The sequence below is a fragment of the Sabethes cyaneus genome, chromosome 3, assembly GCF_943734655.1.
Source record: "Sabethes cyaneus chromosome 3, idSabCyanKW18_F2, whole genome shotgun sequence".
NCBI lineage: Eukaryota > Metazoa > Arthropoda > Insecta > Diptera > Culicidae > Sabethes > Sabethes cyaneus.
Window position 1 is genome coordinate 89,374,725 of NC_071355.1, and position 22,198 is coordinate 89,396,922.

General features: G+C 37.5%; 1 protein-coding gene across 1 annotated transcript in view; it reads left to right on the plus strand.

The window, feature by feature from the left end:
- The first annotated feature begins 11,891 nt into the window (after positions 1 to 11,891).
- LOC128739860 (lachesin) overlaps positions 11,892 to 22,198 on the plus strand; it is a 154,512-nt gene continuing 144,205 nt past the window's right edge. The window contains exon 1 of the mRNA XM_053835361.1: positions 11,892 to 11,976. Within this exon, the coding sequence (XP_053691336.1) occupies positions 11,892 to 11,976 (85 nt within the window). The remainder of the gene's footprint in view (positions 11,977 to 22,198) is intronic.

Genomic DNA, 22,198 nt, shown 5'->3' on the forward strand with positions numbered 1-22,198 from the left:
AGTGGACTGCAACGCCATCATCGATGTGAACGATAACAACAACGAGCTCGGCGACACTCGGGATACAAGCTGCAGCTGCGATTTTAAAAAGCAAAACGGTGTACCGACGCACCTTGGTCTCGGCGGGAAAATTTCATGCCTAATACGGATAGCATACACTGGAAATGAACCCAAACCAGCAACAGTGGTGGCTCGACTGTCACCGGCAAATTGCAACCACGACAGCAATACGGTTGCGAATGGTCAGCTAAACCGAAACTTTCCCCGCACTATCAATTCTGTGGGTGAAATCGGCGCACCAACAACGTAGTGCAGGCGCGAATTTTCGTGGCTACTGGCCTGCTAGGAACCCTGCTGTTAGCGCACATCGAATGTGTGAGGCAAACCTGCGACCGAGAGCGCATTACATCAAACGGTGTATATTTACAGTGAAGGTAAGAATTCAAAGCCTGCGGTGCTCCATTGAGTAACAATTCAACATGGGAAAATGGTTTCAACTACGTGATACTTTATTGAGTAAAACGCGGGAAATTCATTTTATCGGCTTTCTATGGGGGGTGAAAGTTTGTGTCGGATTATTTTTTAAGCACTAGTTTGGGGTGTTGCCTGGCAAATAATGCGTTTGTTTGTTTAGATGATAAATGTATGCATTGCAAAATTTATTGCTATGTTTCGGTTAATTTAATTTGGTTGTTCCGCAGGTTAGCACAGAAAAAAACTAATGTTATGTTTCATTACGTATACCGTGAACAGTTCGAACTTGATTATCCAGGTAAAAAAAATCATTTCTTTTAAATAATTTATTTAAAACGCAAATGTCATAGTTTTCACATTAGATAAGGCCATTACAAATATTTTATAAAGTTTTTGTCCATCCGGTGTTCAACCACTAAAGGGGGAGCGAACGAAAAAAAAAACAAAGTGAATTTTTTAATCAAGCAAAAAAAAACTTGGGTTTAAGCATTTTTATTGAAAGTTTAAACGTGAAAACCGAATCTATTCTTGCTTATAATATATATGTACGTTATTATTTTCTATGCAAAAATCTACGAAAAGACAAAAATGAAGGAAAATTTTTTTGGACGATTTTCGGAAATTCTATTGTTTGAATTTCCATTTCTGTGTCGTGCTAGAAGCGTTAACTCAACTTGTACACTCGTTTTTCGAGTTTTTCAGACTGTAGGGCCTACAGACAATTGATTTTATGAAAAAAATTTTGACTCATATCCTACAAATTATTTTGCTGCACCCGATTTTCCAAGCCAATTTCCAAAGGGGGGGTGACAAAAACTTTGAAAATGATTTGCAATGGCCTAATGATTCGAGTATCTCAAATACAGATTCACCTCCCTAAAGGAATAAAATTCCTCTCCTATATATTTTTATCAGCGAGTAATGCAGATGATGGTATCAATTTTTAATTTCGAAATTGTTGCGTGGTATGATCCATAATTCATCATCATCATCATCATCATCATCATCATCATCATCATCATCATCATCATCATCATCATCATCATCATCATCATCATCATCATCATCATCATCATCATCATCATCATCATCATCATCATCATCATCATCATCATCATCATCATCATCATCATCATCATCATCATCATCATCATCATCATCATCATCATCATCATCATCATCATCATCATCATCATCATCATCATCATCATCATCATCATCATCATCATCATCATCATCATCATCATCATCATCATCATCATCATCATCATCTTCATCATCATCATCATCATCATCATCATCATCATCATCATCAAAATCATCATCATCAATAAAACCATTATCGTCATCATCAAAACCATCATCATGATCAGCATCAACATCATCATCATCAGCATCGTCATCATCATCATCACGATCAACCATCATCATCATCATCAGTGAAAAAATCTAAGAAAGGAATTTTCTAACTTTAGGGCAAATTATTCAATAATAGCAACCACTTATGACATCTCAAAGTAAAAAAGCATGGCGTACAAAAAAAAATTGTTTAAAAAATAAAATTCTTAAGTGATAAAATTGTAAGAAAGGAATTTTCCAACTTTAGGAGAGATTAATCAATACTAGAAATAGATACTAGAAATGACCAGCAATTTTTAGAGGGGTAAGAAAGCAATTCTAAGGGGGGCGTAAGAGGGGGGGCTCCTATACAAATGAAACACAAATTTCCTCAAAACTCGAGAACTAATCAAGCAAATGGAACCAAATTTGGCGTGTGTGGGTTTCAGAAGGCAGGATTATTTTCTACGGTATACTGAGACCTCTTTTTCTTCTAAGAGGGGTGGCTCCCCTACGAATGAAATACAAATTTCCTCAAAACTCTAGAACTAATCAAGTAAATGGAGCCAAATTTGGAATGGAGGGGTTTCAGAAGGCAAGAATTTTTTCTATGGTAAATTGAGACCCCTCCCCTCTTTAGGAGGGGAGGGAAAGCCATACAAATAATATTCAAATTTCTTCATAACTCGAGAACTATTCGAGAAAAAGGAACCAAATTGGCTTGTGGGGGGTTTTGGAGGTAAGATGTTTTTCTATGGAGAACTGAGACCCCTTCTTCTTCTAAGAAGGCTCCCATACAAATGAAATACAAATTTCCTCATAACTCGAGAACTAATCAAGCAAATGGCACCAAATTTGGCGTGTGGGGTTTTTTGGAGGCATGAATTTATTTTGAATTTATTTATTTTATGATGCTTTGAGACCCCTCACCCCAGTGGTAGGAGAATAATTCATTACCATTTCAACCTTTATGATGCACACAAGTGATTTTTAAAAGAAATTTTCTATGTCTCAATGGTTGTAGGCGTTGTACTTATGCACCCCCGTCCACGGATTTTCAAAGCCATCATTGCATTCAATGAAGAATTGAATCTGAATATTTCGCTCTCTTTTAAACATTCACTTAAACAATGACACTCATAGATTCTTATAAACAAACATGTGCCAGAAATGCAGTTTATATTAGTCTTTGATCTAATGATCTGATATAGTCCTGCGTCACCCATTCGTACAACCCTTAGGGCTGTATACTTTGTAGTTTTATGTCAATTTAGGGAACAGAAATTTTTGTACCGTACTTTTGGCATATTTTAAAGCAATTTTGCGTCGAATTATTATAGTAAAATTTCGAAATTATTCGCCCAAAACTCATGAATACCGTTGTCATGTTACAAATTTATTCAATAGTTACCTGCATTAGTTGGAACTATACTCTAACCATAAATATTATCACCCATCTTCCAATTTAGAATCATTTGTGAACTATTTGTGGTATAATATCAAGTATATTAGTTATTGATATTCGTCAAATAACCCTAACGGGAAATTAACAGTCATTAACTTTTCGTCGGAGAGCCTTATTACGAAAGCAGTTTTTGGGCTCAAAAGCGGAATTCTGTTTATAACAATGAAAATACTGCATTCTTCTTGCCAATCTGAACACAGCGAATATTTTCATGAACAGAATTTTTGTTTTAAACAAAAAAACTGTTTTTGAAATTAGCAGAAGCGATGACGACTAATTTCACCTTGAAAACATTGGGTCGTTACCCTACTAGCACGGTTGTTACAAAGTAGTTGTGAAAACCGAATTATGACTATTTTCAGTCCTAATGCGGTTGCTTCAACTAAATGGACCTAAAGTGTGCTACTAGGGTAAGAATGTTCATCATACGAAAACGAGTGATTTTCTATACATATTTTTTAAGCGAAATGTTAATGATTGAACCATAATGTAAATAGTAGATGCCATTTAAATTTCTGCTTTCGGAATGTACTGTACCATTTTGTAGTTGAATGTTTCTTTTTACAAAGTAGAAGCAAACCCAAATATTGTATTTAGTGATGTCCGTTAATCGTTCGATTAATTCAACTAATCGAATAATACATGGAATATTCGAATAATTTTTAATCGAATACTGCCAGCACGAGTAGTTGAATTAATCGAATAGTTCAATGAGTACGAATAATGCCCGAATAATGCTCGTTAATCGTTCATAATCGTTCGATTAATCGAATTAATCAAAGAAATATTCGAATATTTTTAATCGAACACCACTGACACGAATAGTTGAATTAATCGATTAGTGCAGACAACGCTCACCGATTAATCGGTAATCGAATAATTGAAAATTTCGGACATCACTAATTGTATTGCATAAAACGCGTTTCAACTAATTCTTTATTGATTTACACCTGCTGATCTCCAGCTTCGACTTTAAGATCCTTATCTCTTATAAGTGTGACTTTCACTATCGTTAAGCAACATCTGAGTAGTATATCCAAACTAAAGGACAAATTAATACAGAAGAAATAATCATAGAGCGACTCAATTTACCGAGAAAGTCTCTGTTACTGCCTCATTACAGGCAAGATTACCCGTCGAGATTGGCCGACGGCTTGTTGTAGCTCCCGAGCTCTGGTGAGCTCCCGACGGACCTCTTTCGAATGGACAAAACACCTGATCAGTTCGGGGTCTTAACACTAATTAATTTTGTCCAACCAGGCTGACACAATACTGCGACGCTGTATTCTGTGAGCATATAGGAAACATGCTAAAATCCGTGTTCAGAGTATGTCAAAATAGGGCGCCTGTGGTAGCGGCGCTACATCTCCCCCCACCCCCACCGTAGAGAGTTGCAAGTCATCTTAGCGAGATTACGAACTACGGACTGCAGCTAGTGTAGGAATAATAAGCAAACAATTCGGAAAGAATAGTTTTCTTCTTTGATAATATTTGCATTGCTTTGTTTTTTTTCTTTTACTTTTTACCTTTGTTATACTATAACAAAGGTTTAGGAATTGGTCGAAAAACACGAAATTGATCCGAGACCCGGAGGGCCGAGCCACATATACCAATCGACAGGGTTCGACGAACTGAGCAATGTCTGTGTGTGTGTGTGTGTGTATGTGTGTATGAATGTGCGGAGCGCAACTTTTCTATCGCCTGTTTCTCGGAGATGGCTGAACCGATTTGTTCGCTATTACTTTTGTTTGAAAGGTATTATTGCCTAGTATATCACTATTGAATTGTTTCGAGGTCCGACATTTCGTTTAAAAGTTATAAGTAAAAAAGTAAAAATTACGTGACACGATTTTCTCCGTACCCAAATGACCGATTTCAACGATCTTGGTATCGAATGAAAGCTCTTGTTAACACTAAATTTTTCGGATAAATTTTATTGAAAACAAACAATCAGTTTAAAAGTTATGCTTAAAAAACCTGTTTTGACAAGGTAATAATTATCGCCTGTTTCTTAGAAATGACTAAAGCGATTTAGACGCTATTAGTCTCATTTGACAGGTAACATAACCTAATAGATCATTATTGATTTGTTTTTTGATTGGACGTTTAATTTGAGAGTTATGATCAATTGAATACAACACATTAAAATTTACAATAATTTATAACGATTTCATCTAAGATGATTTATCTAGTTTGAATTATTTTGGCATCAAATTAGAGATTTTAATGCTACAAATATATCTGCAAAATTTCAGAAGTATCGGTTTTGCCGATCAAAAGATATTAACCCTCCAACACTCGCGCCGACTTTTGTAATTCGGTTACTCGTGCGCACAATGGTCCAAAGCCAAAAAGACATGCGCATTAGAATTTTGACTGGGAAAACTTGGTTTTAGGTTTATGGAACCTTCGGAAGAATTTCTTGAAATTGAAAGTTCTATCGTCTGGTGCAATTTAAATTTTGATTAATCCCCCTATAAGTGAAATAACAAAAATATTTTTCTTCAGTTTCAATATAACACATTGATGTGTTCTGCAAAGTTATAGAACATATTATTACAAGAAATTTTGTTGAATACAGTAACCTTCTATCTATTAAGCGAAGAGAGAAAAATCTTATTCATTGTATATGAGTTTGTAAGATCAGTTTTTTCTATTTTAGCTCTTTTTGTAATTGTTGCATTCCTTTTTCATGTATTACAAAATTGTATAAATAGTAAAAATACACAACTTTGATTAATATAGTATACCTCTATGTTTGTTTGTTTAGGTACTGTAGAACTTTGATTAAAAAAAAGCCTTAATTTTGACCCCGAATGACTCGACTACCAACAGATACATTTTAAACATTTTATATTTGCTAATTGTGTTGCTGCATACAGACACCATTTTTACATATGAAGAAACGAGAGAAACTTCCAGGGCCAATCGCGGTACAACTCACATGCTGATTGCTTCGTTTCTGTGATGTCAGTTTATGCTGATCTATTTGCCCAACAATTTAAAGTATTAATGCATAATTATGACATTTTGCTCATAACAAGGTAATTGAAGAGCATACGTTAGTTAAGCAGAGATTTGTAACTTTATAACAATATGGCATTCAAAAACCTACACGTGTTGTACAAAATGCAACAGCGTGAGTAATCGAAGGTTAATAGAAATTGATGAAATTTATTCAAGAAAACTTTATTGATGTCAATCAAAAATAATGGCGTTACAGAAATTTATGCGTAGTTCAAAAACCTATGAACTAGACTTTTACTACGCAATGTATATGTTAAAGAATAATATTTCCTCTTATAACTTGCTTTTACTTGCACTTACTCAAATTAGAAACAACCAGCTTACCCTTACTCAGTAATTTCATGAAAAAAGGATCTATCAAAATTTATAGGTGCTGCTATTTTGTTCAAATTTTGTAAACTTATTAAATTTCCAAAAATTTAATGAAAACCAACGCACCACGCAACGTTAACCAATAGATGAATTATGTTTCGAAGACGTGTCGATTTCTATCTCAAATAGCAAGTAAGACCGTATAGCAAAGGTTCCTTTCACCACTAGGTGGATTAAATCGGGTTTTATATACACATTCGTTTTTTTTGGATTTTGACTAATAAATTTGAAATAGATAATTGAATTTGATTTTTCTTACTTTCTGCTAGATACACTTCTTTATAAAACTTTGCGGTATTGCAATTTTTCATTAAAGTTCATCATTAAATTTCCCCTAGGCGCGTTACACGATTTTAAAAATAAACTTCTAAATCCAAATGATACAATTTTAATACGGGGTTTAACATTTCGTCATTTAAGATAAAGGAACTCATTAGATTAAGCTGTTATCTTAAGCTTCCCGGTAAAACTTTCTAAGTATAATCTTGTTTTTCTCCCTCACAAAACTGCTACTTCGGTTACCTGTCATCGTCCAGTCCAGGTCACCGACTCTATGGTTCTAGTCGTTTTCTCAAATGTATCTCGGAGGATTTTGGAGGAAGGCGGGACTTTTAAGCATGTCGGACCAGCTCAGATTATCCCCTGTCATCAGGGCATTGTGGCATCGTAACAACTCGTTTGTCGACTTTTCGTATTCCCGCGGCTTATTGGCTGCGCGTTTATTATGTGTAGTGCGTCTAACGCTGACATCGTATCGGTTTCAAACTTCAATCACGAAAATCGGTAGCGGGGCCCTAGTAAGACAGCCTACCCAAACTTACCTTACTACGAATACTAAGGAAAATTTGACTCAAAAGAGGCTGCGAAATAAGAACAACAAAAAAATCATTATCTAGTAGCAAATGTGCGCTTAAAACTATCTCGTTCAAAATCGGGATGAATACAAAATTACGATACTCCGAATTGAATATAGGGACCTGGTCACAAGGTCTTGTCTTTAGAGAGTTTGAGAGTGTCATCTCAGAAAACTACTGGGCATCATAAAAACCCCTCTTATTGCTTATCAGTTCATGTATCACACTAACACCTGCGACGACTGCGGATCCAGTTGTAGCTCCAGAATCTTCGGTCTGTAATTGATTCTAGCTCTCCAAGCACCACTACCACTCCATTGTCGGTCAATCGGATGCTGGGACGCTATGTTTCTAGCATCATAGAGGCTTTTGTTCCCCCTATCACAGTCGAGTTTTTTCTGCCAGCGCATATCAGTCGCCCGGCCCTGTATGCAGTTGTGCGGAACGAAGCCTCCAAACCGCAAACCCTGACAAGTATACCTCCCGACCTTCCCACCGCAATCGAGTTATTTCGACAGCGAAAAACAGTCGTCCCGGGCCTGGGTGTGGGTATACGGAACGAGGCTCCTAAAATTCCACGCCAGGCAAGTGCACCAACTTCTATAATAATTTCTTCGATGAAGCAGTCCCCGTTTTCAGTCCTGTGTTTCACCCGCATCTGAACTTCAATCCTCTAGTGCCTGATTTACTACCAGGACGTGCGCGGACTTCGCACCAATATCGATGACTTTTTTTACTGCTGTAGCTCAGACGACCTTCGATATAATTGTATTAACGGAATCCTGGCTTGACGAGAAGATTCACTCGCAACAGCTATTCGGGGGTGCATTCTCCGTCTTTAGATATGATCGTAACAAGTAGAACAGCAGAAAATCCCGTGGCGGCTGTGTGCTGATCGCGATCTCTAATAAGCTGAGTTGCACCATCGACCCATTCGCGAGTTACGACACACTTGAGCATCTATGGGTGAAAGTCCTAGTAGCCGAACGTTTTCTGAGCATTGGTGTAATCTTTTCACACCCCTACCGTAAGGACACCCCTATACATTGACTCGCTCGTAAGTTTCCATGGGGAAACGCGATCACAAGATCCTCTGCTGTGCGCGCATTTCAACGACTATGCTGCCAGGCCACACAGCGATTTTTTCCGTGCCTGTCCCGATTTTCGAGTGTACAATCATTTCTAGTATAAACAGTATACTTTACGAATGCAAGGATACCTTCGCAGAAATCTGAAGAAGTTCTAGTCATTTGTCAATTCTAAGAAAAGTGAAGACGGCGAAGATTTATTAATGTTCCCTGTACACAAGAAAGGTGAAAAGCGCCACGTACAGAGCTATCGAAGGATTACATCGTTGTGCTCCCGTTGTAAAGATAATCATGAACGACGTTTTGTTCGCTAGCTGTCAATAAACTACATTAATACAGACCAGTATGCTTTTTCCCACAACATTCAGTCTCCACGAAACTCGCCGATTTCGTCTCATTCAGCCTGCGCAACATGAAGAAAGGGGTGCAAATTGATGCAGTATTCACTGGCCTAAAAGCAGCGTTTGATCGGGTGGATTCTGGCATCCTTCTTGCTAGGTTGGAGAAGCTGGGAGTTTCCACAGCGTTCTTCAAGTGGCTACACTCTTACCTGACGTACCGGAGGCTGAGTGTGAAGATCGGATCCGAGTTTTCCGACTCGTCCAGTAACATCTCTGGTGTACCACAGGGGAGCAACCTTGAACCCTTGCTCTTTTCTCTTTTCATGAAGGAACTATCAGCTCTCATGCCACTAGGCTTTCCGTCAGCGCCAATTTGACAGTAAACCCATGGGAAAACCATTCTGTTTAGCCCTTTAGTTTAGATTAGGTTAGTTATCTGAAATTAAAGAAAAAGAAAAGTTTTCTCCAAATTAAATTACACTATCAATATTAATCACTACACGTATTTCGTCTACGACTTGTAGGCTTAATCACTGTCTGTTTTCGAACTTCATGTTAGATGTATTTTTTTTTTGTGATGGCCCCGGACCCTATTTGGTTCTTGCCTCCACCCCATACGCATCTTTGGCCCATACGCATGTATTTAGGGGTGAATTGGGTAAAATGGACTATACTTGCATTTCGCACAGAATGAAATGGATAGGATTTGATTTATCGGATGTTTTGACAACATTTAGAAACTATTTGAGTTCATTTCATGGGCGGCGAATACGTGTTTATACTGTTTTATTAGGTTTTTTTTCTAATTTTTGGGGATAATAGGACAAAATGGACATCTTCCCAGGGTCTGCGCAATGAACCCTTCCATTTTTTGTTTACATAAGAATAGGTAATCCCAATTAATTAGAAGCCGCTAGTTTAAAATCTTACAAGATGATTCCAAATCAGCTGCTTTTAATTAATTGGGATTACAAGCTCATGTTTGCCCATTGTGCAACGTATGGTTTTTCGCAAAAGACTTAAAAATCAGATTCAATGAGCATGGTACAGTTATCACCACGAAACTAGTCACCAATAGTCATTTGCCATCACGCTTTTTGATTCACCAACAGTTACGTACTCAAAACATTGTAATTGCTCGTTGATGTGCAGTATCCTGGAGTCTCTGTCTTCACTGTATCACGCCCACATCATATAGGTAGTGCAAACCCTCGGCGAATGTGGAATAAAATCATACGCTTTGCTCTGCGCAACGAAACGATCTAATCAATCTTCTCCGTTATTCAGTTCGATGTCAGCTAATCAACCTAGATTTGCTATCGGTTAGACACATCAACCAACATAGAATGGTCGTGCTCGACCTAATACTGGGAAATAGTGACTGCCCAGCATTACTAGAATAGCTACCAATCAGTGCAGTGTACGTTCTCGTGGGGTCCGTAATGCACAGATTTTTGCAATACTCTTCTGCTGGACGTACTGCGACCAGAATAGTGCAGTTAACCCACGCCTTCAAAAATTTAACGACGAAGGCCACATATTTGATTTCATTGTGTCAAACCAGATTTTAAAAATAGAATTCCGAAATCAGGCTTATTTCTAAAAACTATTTTCCAGCTAATATGTACGATTTAATAAATTAGATGCCGACATAAATTAGCCTGACACTGACATAGTTCATTTCAGCAGGTGTATTATTGGAAATTTACGGTGCACGTGATGAGAATGATAGATGAAATAGTTAGTTAGTTGACTCTTATTAAAATTATCCGACATTAAAATTATCTACATCTGATCTGGCGTTGAAACAAAATAATATTTTTGAAATGATAAATTGATGGATTGGTAAAATGATACGTTTAATAATAATTTCAGTATTAAATAATAAAATAATTCATTAGCAAAAATACTTAAAAACGTAGTGTAAGCTTTTACTATGCTTGTCACGTAGCTATACTTGGCATATTTTACCCTAAATTACTAATCTAAAACTAACGATTTTCTATATTGTTTTAGTTTTTCTCGATGACAGACTATCCCGTGCCCTTGAAATAAAATACAGAGGCACGTACACAAAACTTGTGCTAAGTTTCCATTTATAATGAAGTTTGTAAATGTATTTTATTGATTATTTTGGTCCACATTTTGTTCCGTTACCTTCATTATCTGTCATTCGAAGTACAAAATGTGACATAGTAAATGAAAATCTATTTCGTCTTTTCTATTTCAGTACTGAAGCCCGAAGAGATAAAGGCTACACATTTAATTTGATCTACCGGTAACATAACAGAGATTCGCGTTGACGTTTCATTGCTACGGACGTTCGTTTGCACAATAAACATTCAGAAGTCGGGAATAGATTGAAAATTCTTGTAAAACTGTCGCTCTGCATAGGGGAGCCGGAGCGTGAAGTGAGTGTGTGTGACTAAAATGCAAACCGAAAAAGCGCCAGTGAATCCGGTGAGTGAAAAGTGTTGTTCATGTAAGCCGAATCTACATAAAAATCGAATCATGAGGAACACCAATAGTGCTGCCATAGTTGTCCTCCGGTCGGATCCACCCCGGCACGCGCTGATTTTGTGGTCGATTTCTGTGCTACCCACGCTCGTTGGTGGCAGCTAAAGGGCCAAAGAGCGAATACGAAGTGGTTCGAAGAAAACATGCAGTATGAACGAACATCCTTTCATGTTTAAGTGGAAGCAAACAGCGTGGTCTGGTGGTAATCAGTGGATCGGATAAATTGTTTTCACGGAGTTGCACGAAGCAGCAGCAGCAGTGTCGGAGGAATTGAGGAGGAAAGTGAACTGTTATATGCATATAGCCAACCTAGCATATCAAGTAGGTAAAAAGCGAAAAGGAAAGAAGCACAAGTCAATATCAACAACTCACACTGGTACTGGACCGTGCAGGATTCTTGCAGAGAAAGCCAACAATGGAGATTGTTTACATGCAAATTGTGATGGTGCTCACACTATTGGTGGAATGCCTGCTCGGATCCCAATCTACCGCTGTGCAAGGTAAGGCCCTTTGTTTGCACCGTACTTTGGCAATCTTTCTTTCCGATATCGATTTCTACTGTAAACCACACGTGTCGGATTGGCTCAATCAGCCTTTATGCAATCATTTATCACTCGTATCAGGGTCTATACATTATGAAAGGTAAATTCTTACTCGCCATATCCATGAACAATGCAAGACGCACTCAACTTTTGATTGCTCTTGATGTTCTTTGCTTTTTTTCTGTTTCTATTATATGAACCTTGGGTTACGGATTATTTATAACTATGTAGATACCCGACCAAACGATGGTAATAACAATAATGCTAGAATGTAGCTCTAGGTGATATTTATTACAATGTGTGCTTTTGAACAGGTATCACAGGTAACATACTGAGATTTAATGGCTACTAACTGTTCTTGTGATGAAAATTTGTCACCGTCATCTATTAACAAGGTAGTTATCCCTTTGAGCATAGGCACAAACAATTTTCCAAGTTGACGTTGTTGGAAAAACCTTGCTGAAAAAAATCTTAAGCCGGCGGCTCTCGACCTTTTGCAAGTCTTACTCAAGCAACAGAGTTCTACGCGTGCAGTTCCGGCTTCTCTTCTTAGTTTACTAACATCTCGGATGTTCCACAAGGTAGTAACATTGAACCTTTCATGTTTGTAATGTATTGAAATAAAAACAATGCTTCGCTAGGAGTTTGCTGCTTGCTAGTGTATGCTAATTTGAAATTATTATATCGAATACTTAATATTAAATATCGAATATCGTATATCGAGCTCTGACTGTCAAACGCCAAATAACCAACGTGAAATATCAAATACAACGGGCATTGCTTGCCGAATAAAGCATATAGATAATTGTATATCGATTCGCTAGTCACATATCGAATGTCTAATATCGAAAATCTAACATCGCTCAGTCCCGCTAGTTTGCACAACGTGCTACTCAAAAAGGGTTCAAGTGTCATAATCAACATTTGCTTATGAAGACAATGCACATGAAACTGATTTTTTTGTACTAATGTAGCGTAGGGTACGGGTGGGTATTTCCATCTCATTAAGAGGTAGCCTGAACAATATTCAGGAACTACGTTGAAACTATTTATTCGAGACAAGATTTTTATACCAGTTGATAGAATAATATTTACTGAATATCGGCGTGTATTTTGGTCTTAATAAAACGCTACTGAATTTGAGTTATAGTCGCGAGAAATGATGATGTCGCTGCGGCTAAATTGAGCCCATTTTCTATAGTGGTGTCTGTGTTTTTTAAATCCTGGAATTAAAAACAAAATGCTGCTAATGGCTAGTGAATGAAAATTGATTTATATTTTCATATCAGAGGGGAATCTTTGTGTTCTTCCATGATAAAAAGAAGTAGAATTGTTCTGTGATAGCATATTCAGCCTGGTTACGTGCTAGTGGAAAAACAGTGGTTTTGATGTTTATTGAATAAAATTAAGCAAATTACTTTCATTTTTATGAAAATAGTTATAACACATTAAAGCTTATCAGTGCTACATTCGTTTCAGTATTGTTATATAGCGGTAAAGTTTTTATTTGGGAAAGTGTAGCCAAAAAAGGTAATGTATGCCGAAATTAGTAGCGTGATGGGAATACCCTCCCGTACCCTATTTAATCTATTTCCCATTCCGTTTTTCCAACGATTCTGATAGAAATCCGATCGGAGAAAGAAATATTCGCTGCTTGTAAATGCCAGCTAAATCAAACCACCAAAACAATAATAAGAGCCGGGCGGCCAGTTCATATAAGTTTCAGCATATTTATAGTTCCAGTTGTTCAAATCAAAAACTAATCTCGTTAGTTTGCATGAGGATTCATTCAAATTAGCAGGGGTCAACGGTATTAAACAAATAATGCTGCGTCAAAAATTGAATGTCGAATACTGAATGTCAACTGTCTAGTATTGAATATCAAATATTGAATGTCAAATATTGAATGTTAACTGTATTGACTGTATTGACTGTCGTATGTCTAATATTAAGTGTCAAGTGTTGAATATTGAATGTCGAATATTAAATGTCAAATGTCGAATATTAAATGTCGAAAGTCGAAAATTTAACAGACCAAACCGCGTGTTTTTAGTCTTGACCTGAAATGCGATCAACCATATATTAACCCCTCTAAGGTCCACATCATTTTTAGCACCGCAAAATTCACTAAAATGGTCGTAACTTTTTTATCTTTCAATGTTTTTTCACCAAATCTGGGGGATTTCCCGAAAATCTTTTCTATTTTCATAATGGCTATTGATAATGGCCATATGTCTCATGGCCGCGGAGTTATTCCGGAGTTCCTTGGGGGACTGCGACGTGGCTTTTTTAGATAAAGTTGCCAAATATTTGAAATTTGTTTGAAATCTGTTGATTTTTGTAGCCATATCAGCGACTGTGGACATATCAGTTATTTTTCCGCAGTTACGAGCTATGGCGCGCACCATTCGGATCCGGGGGGACACTATGAATCCGGAACTGGCTCCCAGAAAGGGACAGCATCAGTAAAGTATGTCGTGTCGCATATCAAAAAAACATCAGTATTCGACAAAATAGCGATTGGCGATCAGCTCATGTCTCGCAGAGGCCATATGACCGATTCCGGCCCCGGGGAGACTTTTTTTTCTAATTCAAGCACGGAACGGATTTCGAAGGAACTTGTACGGGACCTTTTACTTCATGTATGCATGCTATATGCAGTATATATACATGTTACATGCGTTCTATGTAACATTGATCAAAGTAGTAACATTGTATATGTTAAATTTTCAATAGATAGATTTCAGAGTTATTTCCATGTGCATGTGCAACAATTAAACAAAACCAAGAATACAATCTATCGCTTTCCTGCTATCTTACAGTAATTAAAGATTGTTTTTATAACTAATGGTTCCCTCACGTTGAAGGGATTTTACCAATTCAGTTCCATTTTACCAGTAGAACCACTTTTCACTACAATTCCAATGAATCGGCGAACATGCGTTGTGTATGGATAACAGCTGTAGCGCACTTTTCCAACTCAGATATCAAATTCGACTAGGTTTCTCGTCGTAAAGAATTTGCAATCTGTTGGGACAGTGGACTCAAGCCATTTTTCCTGGCACACTTTCCTAACGCAGACATCAAATTGGACTATTTTTAAATGCGTTCGAGAGAAATTTGTTGGCACGAGGGGACTTCGTCACTCTTTCTGGTGTACTTCTCAAGCAAGGACATCAAAATTGTCTAGGTTTAATCGCGGTGTTAAGAAATCTTGTTGAGACGAGAAGACTTGTTTCACCTTACTTCCCAAGCACAGATATCCAACTGGTATAGGTTTAGATCATCGTATAGAATCTTCCAACCAATCACGAAGCGAAGATTTTCAGTAGGACAACGCTTCATTATTTTCAATTTTTCAATAGTACTTCAATATTACTGGTGTGGATGCGTAGAAGATTTAATGATCGACTGGCGAAGAAATATATGAAATCGATCTGGAAACAGCTAAGCTATTAGCGCTCAAAATCTTCCATTTTTCGTGACGCTCGCGTTTTTCGGTTATTTGGAATGACACCCTATCCCAAACCTTGCCGTAAGACATAGTCTTACGTCAAATGAAAACTTATCCAATTTAATTGTGCTATGTATGTATATTTTATTCTAGACAGGCACGTATTTCGCCTACGACTTGCAGGCTTCCTCGGTATCTGTTTTCGAACCGAAAACAATTCGAAAACAGACACTGAGGAAGTCTGCAAGTCGTAGGCGAAAGACGTATCTGTCAAAAACAAAATATGCATAGTACACTGAAGTCGCTTTTTACGTGGTTTTTTTGCGCGGTATTTTTACGCGACTATTTTTACGCGAATTTAGGAATTTACGCGTTTTTTTACGCGAAATTTTGGTTTTTTGGTATCCTTCGCGTAAAAAGCGACTCGAGTGTGTACTTCTAGACTGCTTCTAGTACCAAATCATGGACATATTCATAATGGAACAAAGCTTCCCATTCGTCAAACACTAAAGTTCCAGAAACTGATTGAAATCGTCGCAAATGATAAGTAGCATTCCATAAGCTCATTATTTCATCCTTGTCATTGAAACCAACAACGTCTAATTTCATCTTGGCAACTGTTGATTAAAAGTATTTTAACATTTAACATTATAAAATATTTGTTCAAGATAAAGTAAAGAACTCACCTAAGCATTGATCACCTTCCTGAATTTTGTTGATCGCATTCCTCATATTGTCTGGAATTTAGTGGTTCATTCTTTGCAGTCGACGCAGATGAGTTGGTTCTTTTGAACCTTTTGTCGTGTTGTAAAACATATTTATAACGAGTAAACGGTAAGCCCCCTGTTGCACGATTCTCAGTTTTCGGTGTGTACCATGTTCTCGGGTCTTCGTCTGGTAGCTGGTCACAAATAATTTGCGCCATGTTAGGGATGACGGTATTTTACCGTTTTTTAACACAAAAAAATACTACACTATTGCGTCCAATGTATATCCTACATTCCGGTGTATTTATATTTGCATCAGCATTTGTATTGTAAAAATTTGAAATTTACGTCCTGCTTCAGACCTTTCACATATTTTAAGCAGGTTCGGAATAAAAAAACGTTTGATGATTAATTATTTAATTGATTTCTAAATTTTAATCAAATTGCTACCCTTTCAAAAAGCATAATGGCAAAATCTAATTAATCTGGCGCAGCAAAAAATAACTCTCGCTCATTTAGTTCACACTTGCGATATTCGCACTTTCGAATTCTGTCTATATATTTGCGGTAACTGTTATCTATCAGACATCAGGCTGACAAAAGCGAACTTTTGCTTATCTTATTCGACGACTGTTATTAGGTTAACTAGAATTTGGAATGTGACAAGTTACTTACTTCGTGTGTGCATATCGGAGCAGGTAAATCTACCTGGCATTCCTTATGTGAAAATTGACCAAACCTCGTGATTTTAGTCATGACCTTGAAATGCGGTAATATATTTTTGAAACGATGGTTCTACAATTAATGAAGGGACGGTAAGGGAAAGTAATGAAGAAGGATTTTTGGGAATGGAGGGGAAAGAGTGGTAAGGAAGGGGGGTGGGGGGAGGGGGTGGTGGTGATAGGTAACTACGGTTAACAAGTTGTCTTTGTGACTCCTATCTTTTGTCCAATGCTGGAAGGTGCATGGGTCGAACCAAGCTATAATCTGAGATTATAACCGGATTTGAACCTACAACACCCGCCAGGGCATGTGGCTCGTTGGTACCCGTGTACCTATGAACCACAGAGGCGCTGGACAAAAGGAGTCTGCACAAACCCCCTTATTAACGTAGCGACATGGGTTGGGCTATTTTTAGACACAAATTGTGCCTCTTCCTTCACCTACTGTAGAGACCACCGACCGAGAAGTTTAATCTAACTTTGTGTTTACTGGCGGGACGACGACACTATGCAGGCCCTTGCGACTTACAAGGTACTGCATGCCAACGCTGTTCGTCTGCCAGCGTGCTAGCCGCGGTTCTCAGCGCGGGTTTTTGGGGGAAGGCCTCTGATATGAAAATATAAATCAACTTTCATTCACTAGCAATCTGCAGCATTTTGTTTTTAATTTCAGCTAATGGTGCTCTATATACACTACTACCAACATGTGATGAAGTTGTGCCTGAAACTCTTCTATTGTCTTGACATAGCTAGTATTTGAGTGACATCCACTTGCTTCTGGTGCTAGTGTATTTGTACGATTCAATGATACACTAGCGCCAGCAACAAGCTGTTGTCACTGCAAAACTAGTTATCTTTAATGAGCCGGTATCTAGGCAACACCGACACGTTATCCATCGGTCTCTCTTTTGATCTGTTTTTGAAAAGCATCTAATCCCTGTGCAGGCTATTTCGGCCGGTCGGATTTAAAAAACACAGACACCACTATAGAAAGAGGGCCCAATTTAACCGCAGCGACTTCATTATTTCTCGCGACTATAACTCAAATTCAGTAGCATTTCATTAAGACCAAAATGCACGCCGGTATTCAGTAAATGGGTCATTCCACGCGAAGTGTCCGAGCCCCGTGTAATCGACCTTCACGAATTTGAACCAAATTTCGCCAGATCTTCGGTCAGAAAGCAAAAATCGAAAATTTAACAAGCATTCCAAAGTCTATTTCGTGCAGATATCGGAGATATAAGCAAAAGAAAATAAGAGATTTTGACAAAAACGGGTATTTTCCTTAAAAATGGAGGTGCTCCCATTAATCGAGGGAATGACCAATCGGCACCAAATTTTCGAATTTTGCTTTCTGACCGAAAACGAACAATCTGACAAAATTTGGTTCAATTCCGTGGAGGTCGATTATACGTTTGAACTTTTTCTCGGTCACTTGACGTGGAATGACCCATATGTTATTACTTGACCGACGATGAATGCTATTACTTTTTAAATAATGAAGTTATTACTAAAAGGATAATTTTCCATTATTATCGTTAAAATAACAAGTTCCACTTTTGGGTGTAGAATTAAATTGGATAAAGGGGTCAGTCCCGGCGTAGGGGTTAGCATTCACGCCACTCACGCCAAGGATCCGGGTTCAAATCTCAACCCCGCAGAAGTCACGAATGACATAAGCTGTTAAAGTGACCATAATCTAACAAAAAAAGTTTTCTCTTTATTTAATTTCCAGGATGCGTATTCTACTAAGACACTCCAAAAATTTCAGACAACTTTTTGTGAGTCACAGAACTGAATGGATGAGTAGAACTAGACAATTGAGTAACCACAAGGCACGTCACTCAAAATTCGTTTATTAATTCAATTTATGCTCCTGAAGCAGTCGAGCTTCCGCATCCTCTTACATATTATTTTTCCCATATAATAGTTTGTTGTGCGCATAACATAGTTTGTTGTGAACTAGAAAAAATAATTTTGATTATATATGAAGTGGAAAATGCCAGGTTTTTCTACAACTTGACAATGAATTTTCTGCTTGAAAAACAGACATCTCTATATTCATCGAAACGCTTCCTAGTCATTCATTCATGGTGACGCATGGCTATTTGTATAACGCGACGCAGTGGACATGTACGTCTGATCCGATTATGTGGCTGAATGCGTTGGATTGAAGGATACGCAAGGCTATCTATACATCTGTGCGAATTTCATGCATGACTGATGACTGCTGAAAATACAGAGAAATGTCTTCAACTCATAGTTTTTAAACTTTTTTCATTTTTTTATTGCTTGTATTGTTGTTATACCTGGTGATATACGTATTCATACCAAACACTTAATGTTGCATCAAAGTATAGTTTTCATTTTGCTAGAATTGACAAACAGTATACTGACGGTTTTTCATCTCTCATTTAATTAGACTGACGATAAATTCGATGATACCTACCGCATTAAATTTAAACATCAGAGTTGTGTACAAAAAACATGCTCAGTTTGTTGGCTCTTAGCTGGCAAACAAATCTCATTTGTTTGAAACTAGAGTTTAGCAATTTCCTTGTTTTCAGCAGGCGCACACATGTTTCCACTCCGTCTCCGGATAATTGTAAAGTTAAAGTCAAAGTTAAAGTTTATCCTTTCTCGGAATGTGCATGGCCCTTTTCAATTAGCCAACTCTTCTAACTAGCATCCACATTGTTTAGAAAGGCTAATTATCTTACAAGCAAAAAATACGAGTGCTGCAAGGATATAAGATAGAAGGAATGGTTACGGTTGCAGGATTTTTCCTTTATTGTTTTTGTGCTTTTTGAGGGTCATTCGGTCAAAACATCGTAATTTGAATCTATCTGATTCCATTTCAAACAATAGATGAAATCGGTTTTTATACTCGAGAATGGTTGGTCGATTTCAAATCGTATTGGAATGTGAGTGTACCAAGATTTGCTTTCAAGTACCTAATAATTGACACAAGAATGTACAGCTATTCATAAAAATATTTCTTGGTATTGCGGGATATATTTTTTATGATCAATGTAATAAAGCTGGTCTTAGACTCTCTGAGTTTTGATTCATTTTCAGGTTGACGAACCACTATAAATGGCAAAGGAGCAGCTAATTTTATACTTAAGTACTCGCGGACTCTGAGCAACGTATTCATACCACAGATTTGATATGCTGAATATTACCCAATCGCATTACCATATTATCACATACCACCTGCAATGCTAATATGTACCGAAACGACGAGAATAATTTACAAGCGTACAGTCTGTCTTGACATTCCATTGCACGCGGACCTGATTGGATAGAATGTTTGTTCCACTCTCGGCATTCTAATTAGTGCCATTCATTATGGAAAGGCATCCAAACAGATGACTCATGGCCACGGTTCGGCATTCGCATCACTAGCACTGCACTGCCGCGCCTGGCCAGAAAAGACAACAGCTCGTCGACTAAAACATCAATGAACCGGCAAAAGAATTGATAACAGGGTTGCATTACTGTTGCGGTCCTTTCGCGTTCCAATGTGCCATTTCCGTCATTTGAAAGCAAGCTCAAACAAGCTGCAGTATGCAGTTTAATTTTAGCGGAGACAGATTGTACGTTCGATGCAGTTAGAGTGACAGTGCACTTTAATTATATTGTTACAATAGCGGTAAAACCTCAAATCTATGCATTTTCAATATTTAAAATAAAGTTGATATTATTTATCTAAATTTATACGTGTAAATGCAACTATGCCAAACTCGAATTGCTTCTCAATTACGGAGCTCATATTACGCAACTTTTTATGTATTTATTACAACCTTGCTCTCGTTAGTAGTTCATGAATAGGAACTAGATGTAACAATGTTACTCTGTATCTTTTTTCATAATAGGGATTACTAATCAATTCATCAAGAAAAGTATGATATTAGATTACCTCTGCAAAAATTTTAGCTGTGCTGATATTTATTGATCCAACTCAATGCAAAAAAAATAGTTTTATCAACACAAACGGTGAGAGACAGAGAACTAACAAAAATCGATGACAAATTGAAATAGTTTCATAATTTTTACCTTGTCGATTTTCGGGTGGATTGTTTAGAAATGTTGATTAATTTTACAAGCGTAGTGGTAAACAGGAAAAGGAAGTTTATTGTTTCACTTTCAATCTCAGAATCAGATCATCTTTGTTCCTACCGCCGAGAAGACAGATTGAAATAAACTTTGCAACATCTAATCATGTCGAGTTGCTATGTTTAGGAGAGTTATTGGAAAATGTTTATTCGTAGCTTATGTGTATACAGTTGGAAAACGGGAACGTTGAATCCCCTTCATGTTCAACTTTTTATCAATGGAAGTATTATACCAATTGAAATAACTAAAAGTTCTCTATCTAGCTCGAGCTGGTTGATTCGAGCTAAAATGAATTTTATTGTTACATTCCTTGCTTGTCGGTTTTTGTATAAAGTCGATCAGAATTAACTTAATGTTGTCAATTTTTTCGCTTCTCTGCGATAACGAAGGTTGAAAAGTTGTCAGATAGTGGTTTAATTGGACAAGTTGGTATTGGATGCACTTAATCTTGGATCACATAATCTAAACATACTAACTCGATACCACTAACCACGTAACTATTTCCATTCGTAAATTTTCATCCGTTGCTCTAAAGTAAGATCCGTCATTGTCCTGTTATTCGCGCTGCCACAGATATTCCCATTGGGTTGTGCAACGACAGGCAAGTCTCGCACCTATGCTCTTTCGGTTGATACCCGAATGTATTACTCACTCAACTGGTGCCATTCGTTATATTAGGTAGTCTAATACCTAGTTTGTTTTATTCTCCAAATTTTATCATTCCCGTTCACGCATCACACACTCCTATGCGACGATATTATATTTGTATGTGTGCTCTTTGTTTCTACCGCCGAGAAGATAAATTGTTATCTACTCGGTCAGAGCGATAGAAACAAGCAGTGCGTTTCCTACAGTTGCTACGGCGAGTCTCGTGATTGAACCACGACCGGGTGTGTCTTTTCTTTTTATTTACTCGTAAGGTACTGGAGGGTGTTGTCAACCTGCTGCTAAACTCATTCTGCCTTCCTTCTCTCCGCCCTTTGCTGCGCTTTCCCAAATAAAAATGTTGCCACTATATGACGATACTGAAAAGAATGTACCACCCGTACGCTTTAGTGTGTTATAATTATTTTCACTAAATTTCACAAATTTTGCTGGTTTCAATTGAATTTGATGTTCATTCAATAGAAACCAGCAAAATTTGTGAAATTTAACCACTGTTTCTCCACTAGCACTTA